Consider the following 21,407-nt stretch of genomic DNA (forward strand, 5'->3'; position numbering starts at 1 on the left):
TTCCTCAAATACAATTTTCATTTTCTTCATTACGGGCCATCTTCGTCTTTCTTCTTTCTCTCCCACTTCCTCCGTTCCTCTACGGTGCGGTTCAGGTGTCCACCGAGATGACAGAGATTTACTGCGCTATTTCCTTTCCTCAAAAATCGTTGCGTTGAAACGGCAAGGCATCGCGCCGAACGGTTGGTGGCGTTCCGTGGACTCCCTGGCAGCGCTACAACACGCTGTCGCGTTCCACTCCTAAAGGCGAAGTTTAAGCTTAATTAGCAGTTAACTAGTATTCAGGCATTAATCAGTAATTAACCATTAATTAGTGATTTGTCATCACTTAGTAATTAGTACTCAATTACATGTGACGCCACCAGTGCCACAGAAGCACTGAAAGTGGTGCGGAAAACGCTTTCGCCTCTACGCACTTTAGACAGTCAAAGTGCCCCCTGAATTTTTGACACGGTTATTCAGGACAAGCTTTACTATAGTTTCTTCTCGATAATGCACCACTGCCTACCTCACCATCTCACCTCCAACAAACCTTGGCATCGTTTAGTTAGTTTCATCGTTTAGTTTCATGATGTGAGTGTGAGGGCTGACTGCACAAAAGCTCTTAGGAGCCGCCCGCATTTATTTCTTGTACGCTGCATGAAGCGGCGAACAACCGACTGCATTATCTGTCAGCGTGCACCTATAGATGTACACCTATGCAGTACATGTTATCCCCTACGCGTAACAACGGAGATTAGAAAAAGAAACAGTAATAGAAAATAAATTTCAAACCTCTGCTGCATTTTCACCGGTATTAATACACCTTCCTTCCGTGGTTGTTGATCTCAGCAAACCTCTGGCGCGTCATGCCTCAGTATTGTTGGCAGAGTGAAACGTTGAGTATGTGATCACACTGTTCAGATTCAGTTAGCCGCTGGCAGTACACTGCGAATGTCATAAGTATAATGCCATAATTTAAAGAACCTTACCAGATAGGATTCATCGCAATATAATCTTTTTATCAGCCCTGTACAGGGTGCTGGCACTGGATGCCTTTGTTGTTAGTTTTTAATGCCATGACAACAGCCAGCTCATCATTTTCTTACATAGCCAACACTCCATTCTGGACACCTTTGTTGTTAGTTTTTAATGCCATGACAACGCATCATTTTCTTACACAGCACTTCATTCTTGTGTCGGCTGCCCAAAAATGAGAAACTCTTTGCAGAAATGGGGAAGTGCCAAGAGAGGGCTGAGTCGGGCTGGTTGGTTCATGTTCATGTCATGTTCATGACATCAGCGCTGTTTTGCCGTACCATTCAAGTGCCAAGAGCAAGCTACATGGGAGAGTGAGAGGTAATACCAGAGGTAATACCTCCGGACTCCTGTACTTTGTTTCCTATTGTAAACCGCGAAGATTCATGATGGGAATACCAAAGAACCGTGAATGAGTAATGTTGACGAGCAAGCAGCAATGCACATGCAGTGCACACGAACTACAAAGCAGGGGGTCGTTTTTCAAAGTTTCGTTTTGTTTTCGTTTCATAAGGTCCTCTGTCATTGGCGGCGGCTTCCCGGTGAAGTGCCATAGCGGACGACAGCAACGACAGATGGTCAGAGAAGGAAAAATGAAATGAAACGTCACAAAATACATCCCCAACAGAACATCTCTGAAATTCGAAAGCTCATAAAAGGTGAAGGCGAAAGTTCTCCTTAGCCCACACAGAGATCCAGTGCTTCAAGTGTTCGATTACTGCTCCACTACACAGTACACGGCCGAAAAGAAAAGTCAGCACTGTTCATTAAGCATTCCACACGTCTTAATTCGTGCAGTCCTACATCGCGGTCAAATATTCCAGGTTTTTTCTATGGTTTCTTCTTTTCTCGTTTCGCCTAAGTGCGTTCTAATTTGATCATCGGGCACAAATTAGACCGGTATTCTCCTATCTCACGTGAAGTCATTAACAAAATCGGTTCTTGCTCGAAAGAAAGTAGCAATAAGGGCCAACCACGTGCAAAGCACAGATCAAGTAACGCGTGCAGTTTGGTGTTATATACGTCTTCCCTTTTCCTCTGCTTTGTAAACTCTAAAGTGCGCACCAGGCCACTCATGTTTCCACGCTTTACTTCTCGCTCGACCGGGCAAATCCCCGCGTCCCACCACGGCCTCCCCAGAGGCGGCGGCGGCGCGTACCATGTTACTGCCTGCGAGTGACACAAGGCGGCGTGACAGTAGGCGACTCCACCCGCCTCCTTGCGTACACAAACACACACATACGCACGCACACACGCACGGGTCGCGCGCGCGCTGGCGCGAGAGAGATCTGACCGTGACCTTGCCTCCACCACTGCCAACGACTGCGGCCGGCACAGAGCAGCGGCGGAGCCGCGGCACGCACGGTGACGGCAGATAGCGGGCCGGCCAAACGAGCAAGAGGCGAGAGCAGCCATGGTGCCGACAACGCCGCCCAACGACGTCGCTGCCGTCGTCTGCTTCCGGATGCCTCGGATTCCCGCCTCTGCAGCAGACGAAGCCGTTTTCCCGATCGGATGCATATAGTGCCGCCATAGGTTTCCGCTCGACTGCCCTTACAAGCCGAAAAACAAGGAAGGAAGGACCTCCCAAGAGGGTTGAGGTCTTCTTTTCGGAAGAACGGTACTTGCTTTCGGTCGCGCCGGTATAGCTTACTCTGAACTTCGCTCTGCTCTCGTACTCTGAACTTCGGTCTGCTCACGATCGTGATTCTTGCGCTCACATGTGGACTGTTTACATTGAGTTTCTTCGTACCGTGCGGTGATGGTGATGAGGGGTAATTTCAGTTTCCCAACACGGAAGTCGTGAGAATAGCAAGCGGTGTATGTGTGTGGTGGGCGGATCTCGGAGTTCACTTTCGACTGCGCGAAGCCCGAAAGAATCGCCTGACTTGGAGTCTTGACGTTCGACAGCAGAGACGCGTCGGATCTTGTGTGTGATGCATTCCTGAGTCCTGTGCTGGAGAACGTTGCTGAAGGCCCGCCCGCCCACCTGAAAAAGACGTTTCGTCAACGTCGTCTGTAGGATACCGCACAACTTTTGGAAATGGTAAGTGCGCATCTGGAACATCTCGTGCGGGCGTGATGCGCTTGCTTCGCACGCAAGTCTAGCAATTCACTTGCATTGCACTTGTTCAATGAGGTGTTTTTAGGCAGATAATAAGGGCATGTTCCATTTCAACCTGCATTTTGGCAATGTTCTTCGTTCGAAAGCCTGTGTCGAGTGGCTCGAGGAATTGTTCTGGCCAGAACCGTTCTGGGCCTGGTGAGTATAACGCCAAATCGGCTCAATTTCTTCTGTCCTATGTACCGACTGAAACATTGGAAACTTTTCCTGACAAAGTTCATCAAGCCGTATGCATGTTTTAAGGCTAAACGGAAGAGAATGCCGAATACAGCTGTACGCATTTAACAGTTCTGCTTGCGAAAATCTTGATCAAACCAAAAAATTACCACAAGAATATTTCAGGTGAAGGCCCCGTAGACGTGCCCGCGGTGAAGCTTTTGTTGAGGACTCCACAGAGTTGGGTTCTGAACAAGACCTGCACCGCACCATTCTTGCCTCATAGTATATATGATGCCCAGTTTGTTCACCAAGTTGTACTGTTGGGTTATGCCGGGCGTCTCAGTTTATTCTATGCAGATTTTTCCTTTAAAGCCGTGTTGCACTGCGAGACAAAGCGGACGTTATTTACATGACAATGTGCAAATTGACGTTGAATAATTAACTGAAATTAGCGATATTTAAAAAAAAATTTGGTGTCAAGGCGCAAGAGTATACTGCGGAATTGAAAGCTGTCAACATGGAAGTGAGCCTATACTTCTTAAAATTTCCTAACTGGCAAAGCAGCTCGAGACATCGAAGGTTAAAAATGTGTTTTCTAACGCTCTTTAAGTTGGTTTTTCCATGTAGCACATGCATCAAATGGCGTCGCTGCATACGGTGTCGTAACGGAAACAACGGTGTCGTAACGGAAACAAGCACTCACGCTCAAATCGTCAACGACCTCGCCACAGTCAAGCAGCCGCTCATCAGTCTGCGCCGCGTCCTGTAGATTCTCGACTGAAAGAGCGCTAAGACGGCAACCCATGAAAGACGACACACATGCGTCAACTGAAAACAACCACCAACTCGTCCAACTGTGTGCCGTTTTGTAGATTCTTGTCGTCGCTTTATAACTGGTTTTAGAGCTGTTCCTTGCTTCTCCTGATGGCCCACAGCCAGGACTATGGCACAGCTCTAAATATTGTGTGAAATGTGCGGGTGGACTATAGTCGGATACAACTTAAGTCGGCAGTGAGACTCCACCCAAATTCAGGATCGGCGCATAGAATTCGTCCACGACAAAGCAGTAGTGGTTGTTAAAACTGCTCTTGTCGCCTAAACAAGAGGCTAATTATGAGAAAAAAAGTTATAAGCTCTGGAATTTTGATACCTGGCTTGTTTAATAAAATCAAATATTGAAAAGCTGATTTCGGTTACTTTTGTGTTTGGCTAGCGGAGTAATACAGGCCCAGTGTTAACAACTGCTTTTGAAGTTGCATCCTACTATAAACTTTAGCATGGTTTATACGCTTGCGATGTGCTCGCCGCTCTGTAGTATATAGTTTTGTGCCGCAATATCGGCTGAAATGAAGCGAATTCTGATTTCAAAATCAAACTGTCCTAATTCGGAGCCGATAGTCATCTATACAGAAGTCGACTGCAAGAACACCTTGAGATGAAGTACATATCTTCGCAAAAACGACTTCATGTTGACGGCTAGGCGCACATACATCTGCTATATCTACACACAATAGACTGTATATCTTTAACTTCGCCCAGCGTTAACGTTTGCATCGTATTATTTATTTATTTATTTATTTACAAATACTGCTGTCTCTGAGGAGAGACATAGCAGGAGTGGGTAAATACATTAGTAAAAACAAATAACATGGGTAGCATAGAAATAGATAATACAGAAGTATTAAAATCAGATCAACAGGTCAAATTGTCAGGCAGCTGAACAACAAACTCTTCAATTGGCAATAAACGAATGGACTCAACAGTTAGAGGGAAAAAAGAAAATTTAAAACAATCTATATGTGATTTGAAGGGAACAATGTTTAATGGGTGGTTCCGTTGGGTTGCACGTGCGCTTGAGGAGACAAATGTGAAGGGTGCCTGAATGCCAGATGACGTGTGAACGATCTTGCGCAGCATAATGATGCGTTCACGTGTGCGCCTATGTTCTAAAGTTTGTAAAGATAAGCTGTGCATATGGGAAGAAGGTGAAAACTGAAAACACAAGGTGAAAACACAAATAACCAGTGGGGTTCCTTTTACCAAAGGCGCAAGTATAGTTCACATGTGTTGTTTGTGACTTCACTTGTAAAGAGGTTCGATAAGGACAAGCCACAATGCTGAAGGCGTCCTTGACTCAATTCACGAGGAGACGCAAGGTTTGATTCCAGTGACTACACCCGGTCACATTAATGGGACATCATCATCACCAGCCTGACTAAGCCGACTGCAGGCCAAAGGCCTCTCCCATGCCTCTCCAATGAACCCCGTCCTTTGCCAGTGGCGGCCACCGTGTCCCCGCAAACTTCTTAGTCTCATCCGCCCACCTAACTTTCTGCCACCCCCTGCTACGCTTGCCTTCTCTTAGAATCCACTCCGTTACCTTTAAGAACCAGCGATTATCTTGCCTTCGCATTACAAACCCTGACCAAGCCCACTTCTTCCTCTTGAGATGGGATATTGTATAGCGGTAACAGAAAGGGGTAACGCTGGCTACTCTGTTACTCTTTTACATCCCGGACTCGACGCATGCCTCTATGGCTCGCCCCGTTGGCTGGAGAGATACATATACGTCGCAGACAGAATGATAAACGCCTGCGCCACATGCCCCGTGATAAGAAGGAGGAGATCCGCGGAATACGGATGCACGCTACGCGTGCCACTGTCCCCATGCCGAAGAGGCGGGCACGCTAAAGGAGCGAGTCATTAACCCTATGCACGCACACGCGCGGTCGGAGACGCCACGCGCACGCACAGAGCCGAGTTCGAAGACGACGCACGGTCGCTCATGGATATGCATGCACGCATGGCGGCAAAGGGATTCGGCGGCTGCCGCCTTCTTCGGCAAGGCGTGTCGCGAGCGCGCGCCGCGGGAATACACGACGCCGTGCCGTCACCAGGATCTGCTCTGTCACGAGCCACGGCACAAGCTGGTCACGCGGACAATGGCGCCTCCTCCTCCTCTCCTGATTTCGGAACACCTCCTCTCCCCGTCTTGCGAACTGCGCCAGCACCCCCTAGACTGTGCCGAGTGTGCGTTACGTACTTGCACGTCACGGAAAAGAAAGAAAGAAAGAAAGAAAGAAGGAAAGAAAGAAAGAAAGAAAGAAAGAAAGAAAGAAAGAAAGAAAGAAAGAAAGAAAGAAAGAAAGAAAGAAAGAAAGGGTTCGGGGTCGCGGCTTGGTGGAGCATGCGTGTGTGTTCCTCTTCCCGAGACAAAAGGCCCGGTCAGTGTGGCGGCGCAGAAGGGTCACCCCACGTGGTGGCTCGTGATGGGCTCTTTGTGTTGCGCACTCGTGGGACGACGCCATCTATGTACGGGTGCCGTCATTGTTCTCGGCCGCTTGCTTGCTCGCGCGCGTTCGCATTTTGCGATGATGCGCGGCGCCAGTTCCGTCGCCGAGTTCCGTGAAGTGTACTACGTGGAGTGGGATATATGGTCGAGGTGAAGTGACGACCAGAATGGGAGATTTGAGAGAATAGCGCGGCTACCCCACTGGCGCAAGGCTGGGATGATTGCAGGTCGTTGGGAGAGACCTGTGTCCCGCAGTGGGTTCAACTCAGTGGGTTATTACTACTACGATGATGATACTAAAGTTGTCGGAAATCGCCCATGCGCTAGCGCCTACGGAGAACAATATGTAGTCACCAGTTCAGGGAGATACTGTACAACGGACTGCGTTGCAGTAGCTCCCTGGATTAGCGACTATGCATAGCAGATCTTGGTGACCGACTTCGTTGCGGTATCTCCCTGAATTTGTAATCACACACAGTTTTCCGGACGCGCCATCATAGAGGTGATCTTCCTCGCATTCTGGCCTTCAATACTAAACTCGGTGTCACTCGGCACACCATTCAGAAAATTGCAACTACACAGGCGTCACTGACGCCGGCCGTCCCCGAGGCCTTTGCTGACGAGCATTCGCGTACCTTGTTCGAATAACAGCCTCCGCTGCATGACTCGAGTCAACATGAGTTCGCGCCAGAGTTTTCCCGACACACCAGGGTCTGCGTGCGCCAACCCTTGTCCTTGCGCTCACCTGCAGCGGCCCGCAGTTAGGTTGCGGTGGACGCCACGCGAACATTGGCTGAAGAGTGTCATTGCATTGCTTGTGTTTGTATTGCAGTTCCCGGCGCAATAAATAGGTGTACTGTGCATGTTGCTAATGCTCTAATTTTCAAGGAGTTAGACCGCACGAGAGTGGAGCTGGCCGGTAACCTTTTGACTTGGTGCTCGAACTACGCAGTGGGTCTCTCTCTCTTCTAGCACCGCTGTAAGGAAGCCCACTCTTGGGCTGCGTACTGACGTGCGCGGAGGGATTCACGTAGACGGCCACACAGTGTACTCTTTAAAATCTTCATTCTGTTCTTTCAAAAAATTGTCTTTGGCTGTGTGTTTCTCGCAGTTGAAGTCTGATCGTTTAAAATATGAAGTGCATACCACATTTTTCCTTCCCATGTATTTTGCCTTTCTTTATGTACGGGACCGTCCACTCTTGCGGTGAACACGCGAGCACGTGACCGCTCTTTTCGGAGCGCCAGTGCTCCCGACACTGCCGCGCGTCAAAGCAAAGTGACGTGGGTTCAGAGGGGCCGCGGCGAACGTGAGAACTGGCTCTCCGAAGATTGCAGCCTGGCGCTCGCGTGTTCGCCCTAACCCTTGTGCATTGCGCAGCTGCTCTTTTATGCGAAGCATACTAGCCGCACAACCGAGCTCTTCTTTGCTGCGCCGCGCGCGGCCGCGTAGCTACCACTTGACCTACATCGGCGCACCACGTGATATGACGTCACAACAGCTGTGAAAGCTGGGGCTCAACTCGTGCGCTCGCTTGCGGACGCGCAGCCTCCACCGGCGGCCTAACTCCCGCTCCTTCCGCTAGGGGCGCTGACGTCACAACAGCTGTGAAAGCTGGGGCTCAACTCGTGCGCTCGCTTGCGGACGCGCAGCCTCCGCCGGCGGCCTATGCTTCGCATCCTAGGCTTAACCATAAGCTAAGCCAGGCCATTTTTTATTGTTGCTCTGACAAAAATAATGTTTCTTAATTCCCGTTCCCAATATGAGCTTACTTATGCATTGGTAGCCTTCTTTGAAGGCCGGCAATGTTGTGGACTGTAAACATGAACAAAATTTCCCTCTACCGTACTCATAGCAGCGGATGCGGTGTAGCTGGCTGCGTACGCATATTCTTTACTGGTCAAGCAGTAGACGCTGTCAGCGCACTGCACAGAACTGTTGAGGCGTATATATCAGGCAAGGAGCCGTCTTTATGTCCCTTTGTCTTTGCTCAGGGGTTAATCGTTGTCAGGGATTACACTACTTTGCTATCTCGAAATTACTTCCTGGAGGTTAGCGTCAAGTTCAGCCCTAACTGAAATCGTGCTGTACCCCGTCGGTCAAAACTATTCAGGTCGCGTGGTTTGTTTTTCAGCCATGTAGCGGAGTATAGTTATGGCACCTGTGTAGTTCAAAATATATGCAGGGATGACGAAAATCTTCGTCCTCACGTTTTCAATTGTAAAAGAAGACAACTCCAACCAGTTTTTGTTTTCAGTAGAAATTTTCATGGTTATGTTCGTGTTTATCCGCCAGCAAAAGACGCATTGTGAAAAATGGGTTCTAAAATAGAACATTTTTTCTCCTCGCCACTCGATTCAAACTTGTGCTGTCAGGACCAAAAAGGACTCCGTGATCAACTTTTGTAAGTGAATGGGGCCCAGCCGAGCCTCAGGGATCCGCGCGAAAAACGAAACCTTTCTTGACGTCACTGCAGTTTACATGCGAAAACGTCCGGTGGTGGCGACACTTGTTTTCCATTTATTGACCAATTCTAGCCAACAAAAGCTCAATTTTCAGTGAAGGTATAGCCTCTTTGTCGTTGGAACCAGTTAGAAACCCGACACATAACGACTTCCGCTGTAAAAGAAAGAAAGAAAAGAAAGTATAGGAGAAACGTGAGAACAGTCGAAAGTGGTAGCAGTAAAACGACAGCGACAAGTACAAAAACAGAACAAGGAGAAGCGGAAGCGTGCCGAGTCGAGCGTGACCATCGTATTAAGAGGGGTGAACGACAACTGCAACAACAGCCTGGCATGTGAAGCGAGAAGGGAAGTGGTGTGAGAAAAAATGGTGGTGGCTTTGCATACGGCCGCCGCTTCGCCGCCGCTGGTGCTGTCTGAAACGAGGGGGGGGGGGGGGGGATTGTACGCAGGGCTTTCTCTGTATATTAGGAATACAAGGAATCGCACGGGAGAATTTCTCACGCTTGGGAGGATAGTTTAGCGGACCTACCGTACTAATAAGATATGGACCGTATATAATATGCGGCGTTAAACGGCCCGAAGCGGCACGTGGGTCGTAAAAGACGCCATAGTGGAGGGCTCCGGAATAATTTTTATCACCCAGGAGCATGTAGTTGTATTTTGCGTTTCGCCTCTACCCAAAAGCGGCCGCCGCGGTCGGGGATGGTTTTGTTTTTATTTTTATCGGGCTTAATGTCCCAAAGCGACTAAGGCTATGAGGGACACCGTAGTGGAGGGCTCCGGATAATTTCGAACATCTTGGGTTCTTTAACGAGCACGACATCACCTAGTACACGGGCCTCTAGAATTTCGCCTCCATCTGAATTCGACCGCCACGGCCGGGATCGAACCCGCGTCTTTCGGGTTAGCTGCCGAGCACCATAACCACTGAGCCATCGCGGCATCACTGAGATACCGTGGCCTTGGGATCAGCCGGCGATCGCCATAGCGACTGGGTCACCGCGGCGAGTGCTATCGATAACTCTATGCTATAGATAGTAAGCGTTAACAAAAACTGGCTGCCTCTTTGATATCCGCGCAAAAACCCGCTCCAAATGCTTAGTATTAACAAGTGTTCTGGTAGCTGCATCCATTCAGAAAACACTCACCGTCATCGCCAGCCCGAATGCATCTCGTGCAGGACAAAGGCCTCTCTATCCTTTCACCGATCTTCAATTGGCCCTGTACATGCGCAGGCCGCGGCTTCCCTATATTCCCGCAGATTTCCTAATCTCACCTTTACATCCGACTCTGCCGTTTCCTGCTGCTCTGTCCTACAGCGGGGCATGGTCGATAGAAGTAGCTAAGCAAAGCAGAGAGAGATAGAAAGGGTGCGAGAGAGAAAGAGATTGAAGAGAGGTGCGTTTGCATGCCAACACATCACCAATGCGCCGGTCTATAGCCGCGAGTCGATCGAGGTCTGTGATAGTAAGCAAAGGAAAGCCCCGCCTTCCTGGGGAGCTTTACAAGCCCAGGGCCTTGTTCCTGATGTATGATGGGCGTCCTCCGATGGAGGTCGGGCGTCGAAACGAGCCAATGAAGCGATCAACGATCGTCTTTCGCGCGCTGACGTGGGGCAGGGATAACGCGTTTCGCAGGTTCCATGGACGTCACACACGACAGTGCTTGGAAAGTTGGTACGTCCATCTGACTGGAGGGAACGCTTCGTTTAAGCCACGCCGACTCCCAGTCTGTGCAGAAGGCTTGCGTGGCCACGCTGAATGTCATGTGGAAGTCTGGAAGTCACGCTCGGATCAAACCTTTGTAGTCTGCCGCGACGAGCTTATGTCTGTTCCCAGAGTCAAACGCTCCCACTGCGTATAAATCAGAAAAGAAGGCCGCTGGCTTCCGATCTTGAAAACGAAACTATACCGGCGGCAAAAGAGGCGGTTTCAGGGTGGTGTGCTTGAAGACTTTATTCACGCATAAATTTTAAAACATAGCTCTATTGCAGCATATTGCCACCAGTGCTAAAGAGGACTTTTCGAGGAAGAGGAGGACTTTCGGAGGAAGAAGTGTGCGGCTCGTGCTCCCTTCTCGGCCGTTCTTGCTGACCGCTGCGGTGTCTTCGGTCTTCGTTACTGATACTCCCGCAAGGCTACTTACCTACGTGACAATATTATGGTGTAGCTAATAGAACACTCCGTTTAATAAAATAAGAAGAAAAAAACAGATTGTGAATTGATTACGAAGAAAAAATGTTTGCCTGTTTAAATTCGAGAGAGGCGCACAACAATTCACAAAAATATTAATCGCATTCAGTCACAGAGTAGGAGAAAAACAAATGTATAATATCTGTAATAGTTGTTAATCAGCGGAGGTGTCTTGCCTTACCTTTCTGTGTCCCCTGTGCGGTTTAGCGCCGTTTTCTATCCTACAGCTGGAGGGGAGGGGTTGCTGAGGCAGCCTTCGCTGTCGCTCCGGCGGACATGGTTCTTGCGACACGCGTCTTTTCTTTCAATCTGTCCTCTCGCATCTCTTTCAACTCTCACCTGTCGGCTCGCGGCAGTGGTTGTGGTTCAGCTGGAGCTTGTTTGCAAATATGAGTATCAAGCTTTAGCCATATCGATCGAATATTGCGTCATCAGCCACTTCGCTATAACCAGGGCAAATTTTTCGTTATATCCTGATATCTGCTTTTTTTGCTGCCAACGTATACAGCGCAAGATAACAAATCGTTTGACACCCCTTGCAATGTCCTACGTCATTCACTTTGACCGTAAGGGACGTTTGAAGTTTCATGAAGAATGGGGAATAAAAGGTCGTCGATGCGAATGCCTGTGATTGGCTACGCTTTGATTCGACCAGTAATTTTATGCTCCGTAACGCGCTGAATTGTTTAATGCCACTCCGAACATTCTATGCCAATTAGGTGGTCCAGAAAAATTTGGAGGACGCGACAGCTTCTTGCAGCGCTGCCAGGGAGTCCACGGAGCGTCATCGCCCGTTCGGCGTGACGCCTTGCCCGTTGGACAAATTGATTTTTTGCGAAAGCAATACTACTCCCAAGCAATACTACTCCCGAAAGCAATACTACTCCCGATGGCAACACCATCGGCGCGCCGCGCGGCAGCGGCGTTGAGCAGTTTGCTCTGTCTACAACAGATGGCGCCACTAGGAGGTCCACCACTTCTGGCCTTCGAAGCCGGAGTTAAGAGCATTGGCGCGCAGTGCATCGATGGCATTTGGATGATATCGGTTAAGCAATTAGCCTAATTTCTAGTCACACCACATAAATAAATAACACCGAGTAGGAAATTGGTTGAGTTGGGGAACCGAACCAGGGTCGCCGGAGTGCGAGACGAGCACGCTAACCACTCCAGCATGCCAGCTCGATGGTTTGGAATGAACAAAGGCGCGTCTAGTGAATACGGTGTCTTCGTTCACTCCCATCTTCCTCCCTTCCCGTTACGTTACGGCGAGGTTCAGGTGTCCACCGAGATATGCGAGACAGATACATTTCCTTTCCTCAAAAAACAATTTACCGCCGAGCAAGGCGTACAACCGAACAGGCGATGGCGTTCTGTGGACTTCCTGGCAGCGTGGTGGAATGGTCACGTGACCAAATATGGCGGCGCCCATGCTCCCACGCTGTAAAGCGTCTATAAATGCGCGCTTGCCTTGGCGTGAATGCTTTGCTATGCAGTCCTGTAAGGAGAAGTGGCAGTGACAGGAAGAAGCGAGAAAGCGGCAATGTGCACAAGAGACTCCAGAACAGCGTGAAGAACATCTTGCAAAGCGTCGCGCTAAGGATGCAGCTCGGCGACAACGTTCTACCTCACAGAGTGGTTCCACGTCATCGGTCGCCGATGAATCTCAACACCTGACTGCTCAGGAACGCCGCAATGCCACCAGACGAAGGCAACGCGCCGAAGAACCACCAGAAGAATGCGCGCACCATTGCTGATGCAATTTACCCGGTTTAACCAGCTAAAAAATTGCCATTTTTTTTGTGGAAATGATATTTGAGGCATTAACGCATCTCTTGTCTTGGGGGACACCCGAACCGCGCATGATACTTATCGCCGGTTCGAATTCCTTCCACGAGCTAGGCTTTAACGTAACTAGCGGGTTTATGCCGCAGAGAGAGAGAGAGAGAGAAAACTTTATTTACAAAGGAATTCGGGGCACGCCCCAGGGTCCCCGCACGACCCCACTGCACTCAAGTGTTTATGTTCCTGAGGTCCATAACACTGGCAGCACGGCCGGTGGCGATGGTCTGCACGGCCGGGTCCTCCGAGCGCAGCAGGGTCTCCCAGTCCTCCCAGGTCTTGAGGTTCTCTAGGTCCCGCGGGGGAGGGTCCGCCGGGCAGAGGGAAAGGATGTGGAGGGAAGAAGCGAAGGGTTCTGGGCATAGGGCGCAAGCAGGAGTGGGGAAGGAGGGATGATAGTGGGTTAGGGTAAGGGGCGAGGGGAGAGTATGTGTTTGTAATCTGCGCCAGAGTGTTGCGTGTCTGTTATCTAGGGAGGGGTGGGGCGGGGGGTAGAGCTGGCGAGAGGCTCTGTATGCCTGGGTCAGCTCACTGAATGAGTGCATGCGATCCTTCGTGAATCCCCGATCCGAGGCCACCTGAGCCCGGTTTAAAGAACCTCGGGCTAAAAGGTTGGCGGCCTCGTTTCCGGGATTCCCGGAGTGCGCAGGCACCCATATCGGCTCCACTTGGCGGGGCGGGGGTGCATCGGGCGAGTCCAGTATGCCAAAAGCAGGGACATGAACTCGGCCTCGAGCAAAATTTAGAATCGCAGTTTTAGAGTCAGTTAAAATATACCGGGCTTCCGTGCGGGTTATAGCAAGTGCAATGGCGGCTTCCTCTGCAGCCTCTGGGGACGTATCTGGAGGGAGAGGTAGTGTGAGGAGGGTGGATGAAGAGGAGTCCACCGCAGCTGCTGTCGCTTCATCACCCGTGCAGGCAGCGTCCACCCATAGGGAACCCAAGCTCAAGTTTGGGAGCGCGACGCCAGCGCCGCAGCGGCGAGCAGCGGAAACTCGGGGCGGCGCCGTAGCAGACGCCCTGCTAGCTTTGTGAGCACGCGCGACGGGAGAGTCGCGCGAGGCGCAATCTTCGCGTTGACAGACGCGGTCTCGGCGAAGCAAAAAGGAGGTAGTACGAAGGCCGTAATGTAAAAACCAAAGCGTATGTACACGGTGATCCACTCTTACCGCGAACACGCGAGTATGCGGCCGCGCTCTTCGGAGAGCCAGTGAGTCTGTCCCTACCATCCACGAAAAAAGTGGCAGACGACGCGCAGGCAAGTCGCTGGCTGCTCGATTTTCCAGCCTTGCGACTGCGAGTCGCAAGCCGCTGAACTAATCGGCGAGACAGTCGAGCTTTTGGCAATGACGCCGTCCGCGGACAGTCGAGCTTTCGGCAACGACATCGCCCGCGGCCACGCCGGGCGACGAGCTGCGCTGCTCCCTCGCTGCCGTAGTCGTCGCTAAGCCTAACCATTTCGCATCGATGCTGCAGCTGAGGGCACTTCGGAACTGGCCAGCGCTGTAATAAAGGTGCTACTCGCGTCACCGTTTTACTATGTTCACCGTCACATAATAAAACAAAGACGTGATCGATTTCCGTGATGCCTTTAACTGCGGAGCCAGGTGACAACAGGCGAGCAGCACTGGGCATCAGCAAAGCGGCTTTGGAAAAGAAATATGCTTGTATCGCAGTTATCACTTCTACCAGCAGCTCGGTATTGGCCAGCGATCCTCAAAAATGATTCATTTTTGACGTTGCTCTACTCCAGGGTTAGGTATGAACGCGAACAAACAATATTAGCGTACTTTTCTGACGGCGGCGGCAGGCCGGCCCTGAGAAGAGCGCCGCTGTCGCTGTCATCATGACGCTTATACGACTGCGGTGCACATCAATACCGTCACGACATCCTCCTGGTCGCCGTAGTGCATTGCGAATCGCACCGAGCGCGAGTGCAGGAGACGCGGTCAAAGCAGACGAAATTCTCGAAAGCGCGCAAGCAATGTTATTCCGGAGAGTTTTCGTTTCAAGCGAGAAGGCGACCCGCAGGTCGCACTTGCAAGTGTGAACAGTGGTGGTCAAATGTTTAGGGGGTTCCCCCAAGGTGGAGTAGAATGTTGACGAACTGTTGCCTGGTCGCATGTCCTTTCGACTCGCACGTAAGTGGATCGCCCTGCGCATCGCATGCAACAACTGACAACTACGATCAACAAGTGTCTCGCTTTATTTCGCAGAGCTGATAGTACTTCGCATATTTCGAGCACATAATTATACAGGGGACTTACCTCTAGTTACATGTCATACAGTACGACGTTAATACTCACTCGAGAAACGCATTTTACAGTCAAATGGGCCACCTCATCGTCGATCGTTTGCTCCACACAGTAGACGCGACTAATCAGTTTCCCTCCTTTAATTAAGTTTGCATTGCAGTACTGCGCGTCAGTCTGAACGATCGTATTGTGGCTCATGCAGGCGACACATCGCGACAGCGCTGGCGCGCACGTGCAAGAAAGCGCGCGTGCAAAGAAGCGCGAGCAGCGAGCAGCGCCCCAGTTTTTACTTTTCTCCCATAGATGGCGCTGGCCCATCAGGCGCAGCAGCGCCACCCGGCGATGCTTTGGGAGCCTATAGGAGGTATTCACTGAGGCCGCTCTACCAGGCGGCGCGAGCATCGTCGCGGCAAACGCGCCATGTTTGCGGTCGTTTCACGCCAGCTCGCGCAGTGTCACGGTACGCCTTGAGGTACCCGGCCTGAACTGTTAGTGATCCGTAACATATTTACACGTTATTAAATGCGTCAGCGACCACTTATATTTGTGGAATGCTTATTGTGCGTGAAGTTTGCAGCAGAATTTTACTGTGCCGTGATATCTCAACTCGGCAGCAAAACTGCCTCGCTGCACTGCACGCGCGCAAGAATGTACACGACTTGCAGCTCTTAATATCAGTTAATAAATGTCAGCTAGTCATGCAGGGCACATCTCGGATAAACAGCACGATTAACTGCCGAAATTCCGAAACTGGCGCCGCAGAAACTCATATTTCCAGCGGCTGTAGTCTGCGAACTTATGAAGCCTCACAGGCTGGTTTCAGCAGAAAGGCAAAGTGTCATAGCCGCCTTGTTTACACGACAGAACGGTCAAACAAATACTGTCATGCGCTCGCAACACGAACGGTAGACTTAGCGAGAATGTTTTGCAGTTTTGATTGTAGCTACGTGGCGCTGATGCGAATGCGCAAGACGTCTAGCCATTTCGCAGCGGTGTGCAGCCATTCCGCTAGATTCAGTAGTAACACGTCCCTTTCAGCAGATAGAGGTGGTTAAGCTACAGCTAAGCAAACAGACCCTTCGAATTACTCACCTCTCCAAAAACGGCACTTCGGCCTTCGGTATCTCGACCGTCAGCACCCTAAGCACGGCTCTTGGACTCACCCGCTTGTCAAGTAATTGCACCCTCTCATAGGTTTGTGTGCTTTGATTCCTTGGTCTGTCAGCAAACTTAAGACGTGCACAAGGTGGACCTCGATACCGGTGAATTCAACGGGCGGCAGCAGTCCTGTACGCCGCACACCACGCCGGCGCCTCCACAGCCTTTTCACAAACTGGACCCTTTTAAGCGTGCCCGCTCTTTTCTGCTTCACGCAGTTAACGGAATATTCACTCAGTTACGCGGTGTTACGGGTCGGACAGAAATTATTTGCGGCGAGACGCGAAATACACTCACATTTCACACATCACCAGCTATTTAAACGCTGCGGCTGGTTGCGGCGGACGCGCGCGCGACCGCTAACATGGCGAATGCCGCGCCGGCAGCTAGCGCCCCTTGCGGATGACGTCATGTGCATACCTCCTATACGGCGTCCGGCTGGGGGCCGTACCATGGAGGTCGATGGAGTGCCTTCGCACGGGCTCTGCGGCGCTGCTCATGGTGGGACGGGTGCATATTCCTCGGGAGCGGCCTGATGAGAAGCTCTCGGTGAAGGGATCGTGGGATGGCGAGAAGGGTTGGGTCGTTGGCCGGTATTTTGATTCCCAGGGAGTCCAGGATATACCGACCTGTGGAAGTTTTAGAGCGCAGCTCTTTGGCGTCCGTTCCTGGGTTTCGCGTCGTCGTCGGCGTCGGCCTCGTGACCAGCTCCGCCCCCAATTTCACGCTTTTCAATTGGTCGAAATGCTCGTGACGTCACAGTGCGCGAATTTCAAATGGGGCCAATTGTACTTTGGCTAGAAACCATGCAACCAATCAAAGGGATCGTATAGTGATGCTGGTACTAAGTTGGACTGAGTTTAGTTAATTGCTTAATTAATCAATTAGCCTAATTAATATAGAGGAGAATGAAGAGGTCAGAAGAAAAGAAAAGAAAGACGCGCGCCGCAGCGACAACAGCGTCCGCGGAAGGAGACGCTGCTGAAAAAAACATAAGTACGAAGCCGCGTTCCCTCCACCACCACGCACTTCCCCACTCAGTAAGACGTTGCTCGTTTCATATACGTTGTGTCGAACATCCTAGACAGTTCCAACAATTGACAGGTTAATGACAGAACACGGTGGATAGAAATACAATAATATAAATATGAAATAGCCTAATTAACCTTTCTAGTTAGACCGTATAAATCAATAAAACCGAGAACGAAATTGGTCGAGTTGGGGAATCGAACCAGGGTCTTCGGAGTGCGATACGAGCACGCTAGCCACTCCGTAATGCCAGCTGAATGGTTTGGAATGAACAAAGGCGCGTCTAGCTAATACGGCGTCTTCGTTCACTCCCATCTTCCCCCTTTCCCTTACGGCGAGGTGAGGGTGTCCACCCAGATATGCGAGAGAGATACAGTTCCTTTCCTCAAAAAATAAATTTACCGTCCAGCAAGGCGTACAGCCGAATTGGCGATGGCGTTCTGTGGACTCCCTGGCAGCGTTGCAAGACGCTGTCGCGTTCCACTCTTACAGGCGAAGCTTAACATGTTAACCACACATCAGTAACACACGCAGACAGCCAATGGACGCGTCATTCGCTGGCAGCACTTGATTCATCATTCACAACCACATTCTTAACGTACGCTCCCTTGCCGCACATGCCAAGGACGTACACCACGATCACATTCTGCGCCATTCCTCTGTACTTTGCTTTGCTGAAACCTGGATGGATCCCGAAGAGCCTCTCGAAATCATAGATTTCCTATACTGCTGTGGTGCTCGCAGAGACCACAACAGAGCGGCGGGAGTCGCTATCTACTTGCGCACAGGTCTCTCTGCAATACCAGTCGAAATGTTTGGCACGTCACATGAAGTTGGCGAACTGTGCGCCGCAAAGTTGCCCAACGGCTTGCTGGTAGTAGCTGCCTACTTCGCCCCTACCGACTCACGAAAGACGTCGTGCACTTCCTGCAACTCGCATTAACCGTCCATCGATCCACACCGATGTTAGTAGTGGGGGACTTTAATGTTGACATAAAGACAAACAGCAATTTCCTAACACTTATGCGGGAGAACATCCCGTTCCTCTCGCTCGTAACGCGTCCCACGGCTGTGACAACCTCGCGAGGCACTTGTCTAGATCTCGTCTTTGAGAATCAAGCATTGGTGTACCAAGTCGAACATATATCAGTCTATTTCTCCGACCACAAAGCTTCCTTCATGACTGTCAAGAACTGTAAGTGGAGTCTTTGTTAAAGGAATACGTGTGAAAAATAAAAAAAAATTCTGTGATAGCGCATACATGTGTTGCTCGATTTCTTTGCCTCAATGTATCGAAAAGGTGAAACAGCTTATTTGCTGCGCTCAAATTTCGCATTAGGAAGTAACGTAATCGTCGGTAATTTTTTGTGAGCCTGATGTATTGGGCCTGTCGGTGGGCCTCCACCAGTTCCCCGATCGTGTTGTGGAGGCCCAGGCCTAGTAATCTGTCTGTGGGTGTGTTGAGGGGAAGATGAAGTGCTACCTTGAATGCCTTGCGAATCAAAGCATCCAAAGCGTTTATGTCATGTTTGGATAGTTGTAAGTATGGGGTAGTGTACAGTACACGGCTGAGGACAAAGGCATGAATGAGGCGACATAGGTCGCGCTCCTTCATGCCTCTATGATGTCCCGAAACCCTGCGGATGAGGTGCGATATCGCGCCTGCAACCTGCTTGAGTTTCTTGAGGGTAGTGGTGTTTTTGCCATCGTTCTGGATGTGCAAGCCCAATACACGGAGGGTGCCAACCTCAGGTACCGGGTAACCATTCAATTCAATGGCAATGGGGGAGCGGGGACAGCGGTGGTTCTTAGGCCGGATGAGGAGCAGTTCGGACTTCTCTGGGGAGCAAGACAGTCCGATGGTCCGTGCGTAATTTTGGGTGAGGGTGGCTGCTTCCTGTAAGGTGTTCTCTATGTCGCCGTCACTGCCGTGGGTGGTCCACAGGGTGATATCGTCGGCATAAAGAGTGTGCTTGAGGTGGGGAATAGTTGCCAATTTCCGGGCGAGGGGTATGAGGGTTATGTTAAAGAGAAAGGGGGAAAGGACGGACCCTTGAGGGGTGCCGATACTCTGAAGTGTGTAGGAGGTGGAAGACAGAGGGCCGAAGTGTATCTCAGCCGTGCGGTCAGTCAGGAATGCTTGAATGTAGGCATACGTGCGCACACCCACATTCAATGGGGATAGAGCAGTCATGATCGCCTGATGTTCAATGCGATCAAAAGCTTTGGAGAGATCCAAAGCTAAGACTGCCTTGGTGTGACCTGGAAGAAGCGGGTCAAAAAGGTCGTGTGTGAGTTGCAGCATGGCATCCTGTGCGGATAGATGAGGGCGGAATCCCACCATGCTATGCGGGTAGAGATTGTTGTCCGCCATGTGACTTGTGAGTCTCGCTAGCACAACATGCTCGAGGAGCTTCCCGAGGCATGAGGTTAGCGAAATCGGGCGAAGGTTTTGAATGGTGAGTGGTTTGTTGGGTTTTGGTATCAATATTACCTTCGCGTGGCGCCAGGACTGCGGGAGGTTACCCTCCCTCTAGCACTGGTTGAAGTATTTCGTAATGTGGGTGATCGATTGGTCATCCAGATTACGGAGCATGGAGTTTGTGATTTGGTCTGCACCAGGTGCGGAGTTGGCGCGGAGAGTCAGGAGGGCCGCTCTGACTTCCGTCTCCGTGATGTCGGTGTCGAGTGTTGGATTTGCTTGTCCTGTGTAGTGCGGTAGAGGTATGGGGCCGCCTGGAGATGTGTACATGGTTTGAAGTGTGTCTAGAAGGGTGTCGGGATCGTCAATGTGTTCATGTGTGAGGCGTGTCACGTGGTGCTGTGCTGCTGATTTGGTGCGTGTGGGGTCAATGAGGTGTCGGAGGAGTTGCCATGCACGTTTGCTGGACAGGTTTCCGGCGATGCCGTCACATATCTGTCCCCAGTTGGATCGACAGAGCTCCTCAGAGTGCTGTTGGATTTGTGTCTGCAGCGCGGCCAGCCGCTTTTTAAGCGTTCTGTTGTGTTTGTTGCCTTTCCAGCGTTCCAGGATGCTGTGATAAGCCTCCCAGAGGTGGGCTAGGCGTGTGTCAAGGGTCGGTGTTTCGGTTGTAGTTTCAATGTGTCGCGTGTTGTGGCGAACGTCATGCTTGAGTGACTGCACCCATGCATCGATGTCTGCGATGGGAGTGTCTGGGAGGGCGGTGCGTGCAGCGCGAAAGGCATCCCAGTTAATGAGTTCGTGTGTCATATTTGCGTGACGGGGTGGTTTGTATGGGACAGTGATTTGTATGATGTAATGATCACTGCCCAGTGTATGTTGTGTTCTGTTCCAGGTAACGCCGCGGATACAGCGGCTCAGCGTCAGGTCCGGACTGGTGTCCATGCTGACACTGTTGCCGATCCGCGTAGGCGTCTGAAACGCATTGTGCACAGTGAGTTGGAGGTTCTGCAGGAGCAGCCAGAGCCTGCGACCTCGATGTGTCGTGGTTGTGTATCCCCAGTCAGTATGCTGACTGTTGAAGTCCCCACCGATGAGTAGGGGATGTTTCCCTGCTAGATGGTGTAGCTTTCGCAGAAGTGATTCTAGCGGGGCCATCGGCAGGGACGGGGGGTGGTATATGTTTGCTATAAATATAGAAGGAAGTGAATGTGTGTGATGTATAATTTCCGTGATCACGCAGGGCGTCTCAGACGTAATGTGATGAGTTTTGTAGGTGAGGCTGCGGTGGATGAGTGTGGACGCCCTGGGTGTGTTAGTGGTATCCGAGTGTGTAGATGTGTAGCTGGGGAGGGTTGCTCGGTGTGCAGTCTCCTGGAGAAGAAGTATGTGGGGCGTGGGTGTGATGGTGGGAAGGAGAAGTTGCAGAGGTGCGCGCTTTGCCCGGAAGCCGC

At 50.8% G+C, this 21,407-nt stretch overlaps 1 protein-coding gene across 1 annotated transcript in view; it reads left to right on the forward strand.

The window, feature by feature from the left end:
- The first annotated feature begins 2,759 nt into the window (after positions 1–2,759).
- Positions 2,760–21,407, forward strand: part of spz6 (Spaetzle domain-containing protein 6) — a 45,844-nt gene continuing 27,196 nt past the window's right edge. Inside the window, exon 1 of the mRNA XM_089569955.1 lies at positions 2,760–3,064. Within this exon, the coding sequence (XP_089426081.1) occupies positions 3,062–3,064 (3 nt within the window). The 5' untranslated portion in view covers positions 2,760–3,061. The remainder of the gene's footprint in view (positions 3,065–21,407) is intronic.

This window comes from Amblyomma mixtum, chromosome 2 (assembly GCF_055824585.1).
Source record: "Amblyomma mixtum isolate Tamu chromosome 2, ASM5582458v1, whole genome shotgun sequence".
Classification (NCBI taxonomy): domain Eukaryota; kingdom Metazoa; phylum Arthropoda; class Arachnida; order Ixodida; family Ixodidae; genus Amblyomma; species Amblyomma mixtum.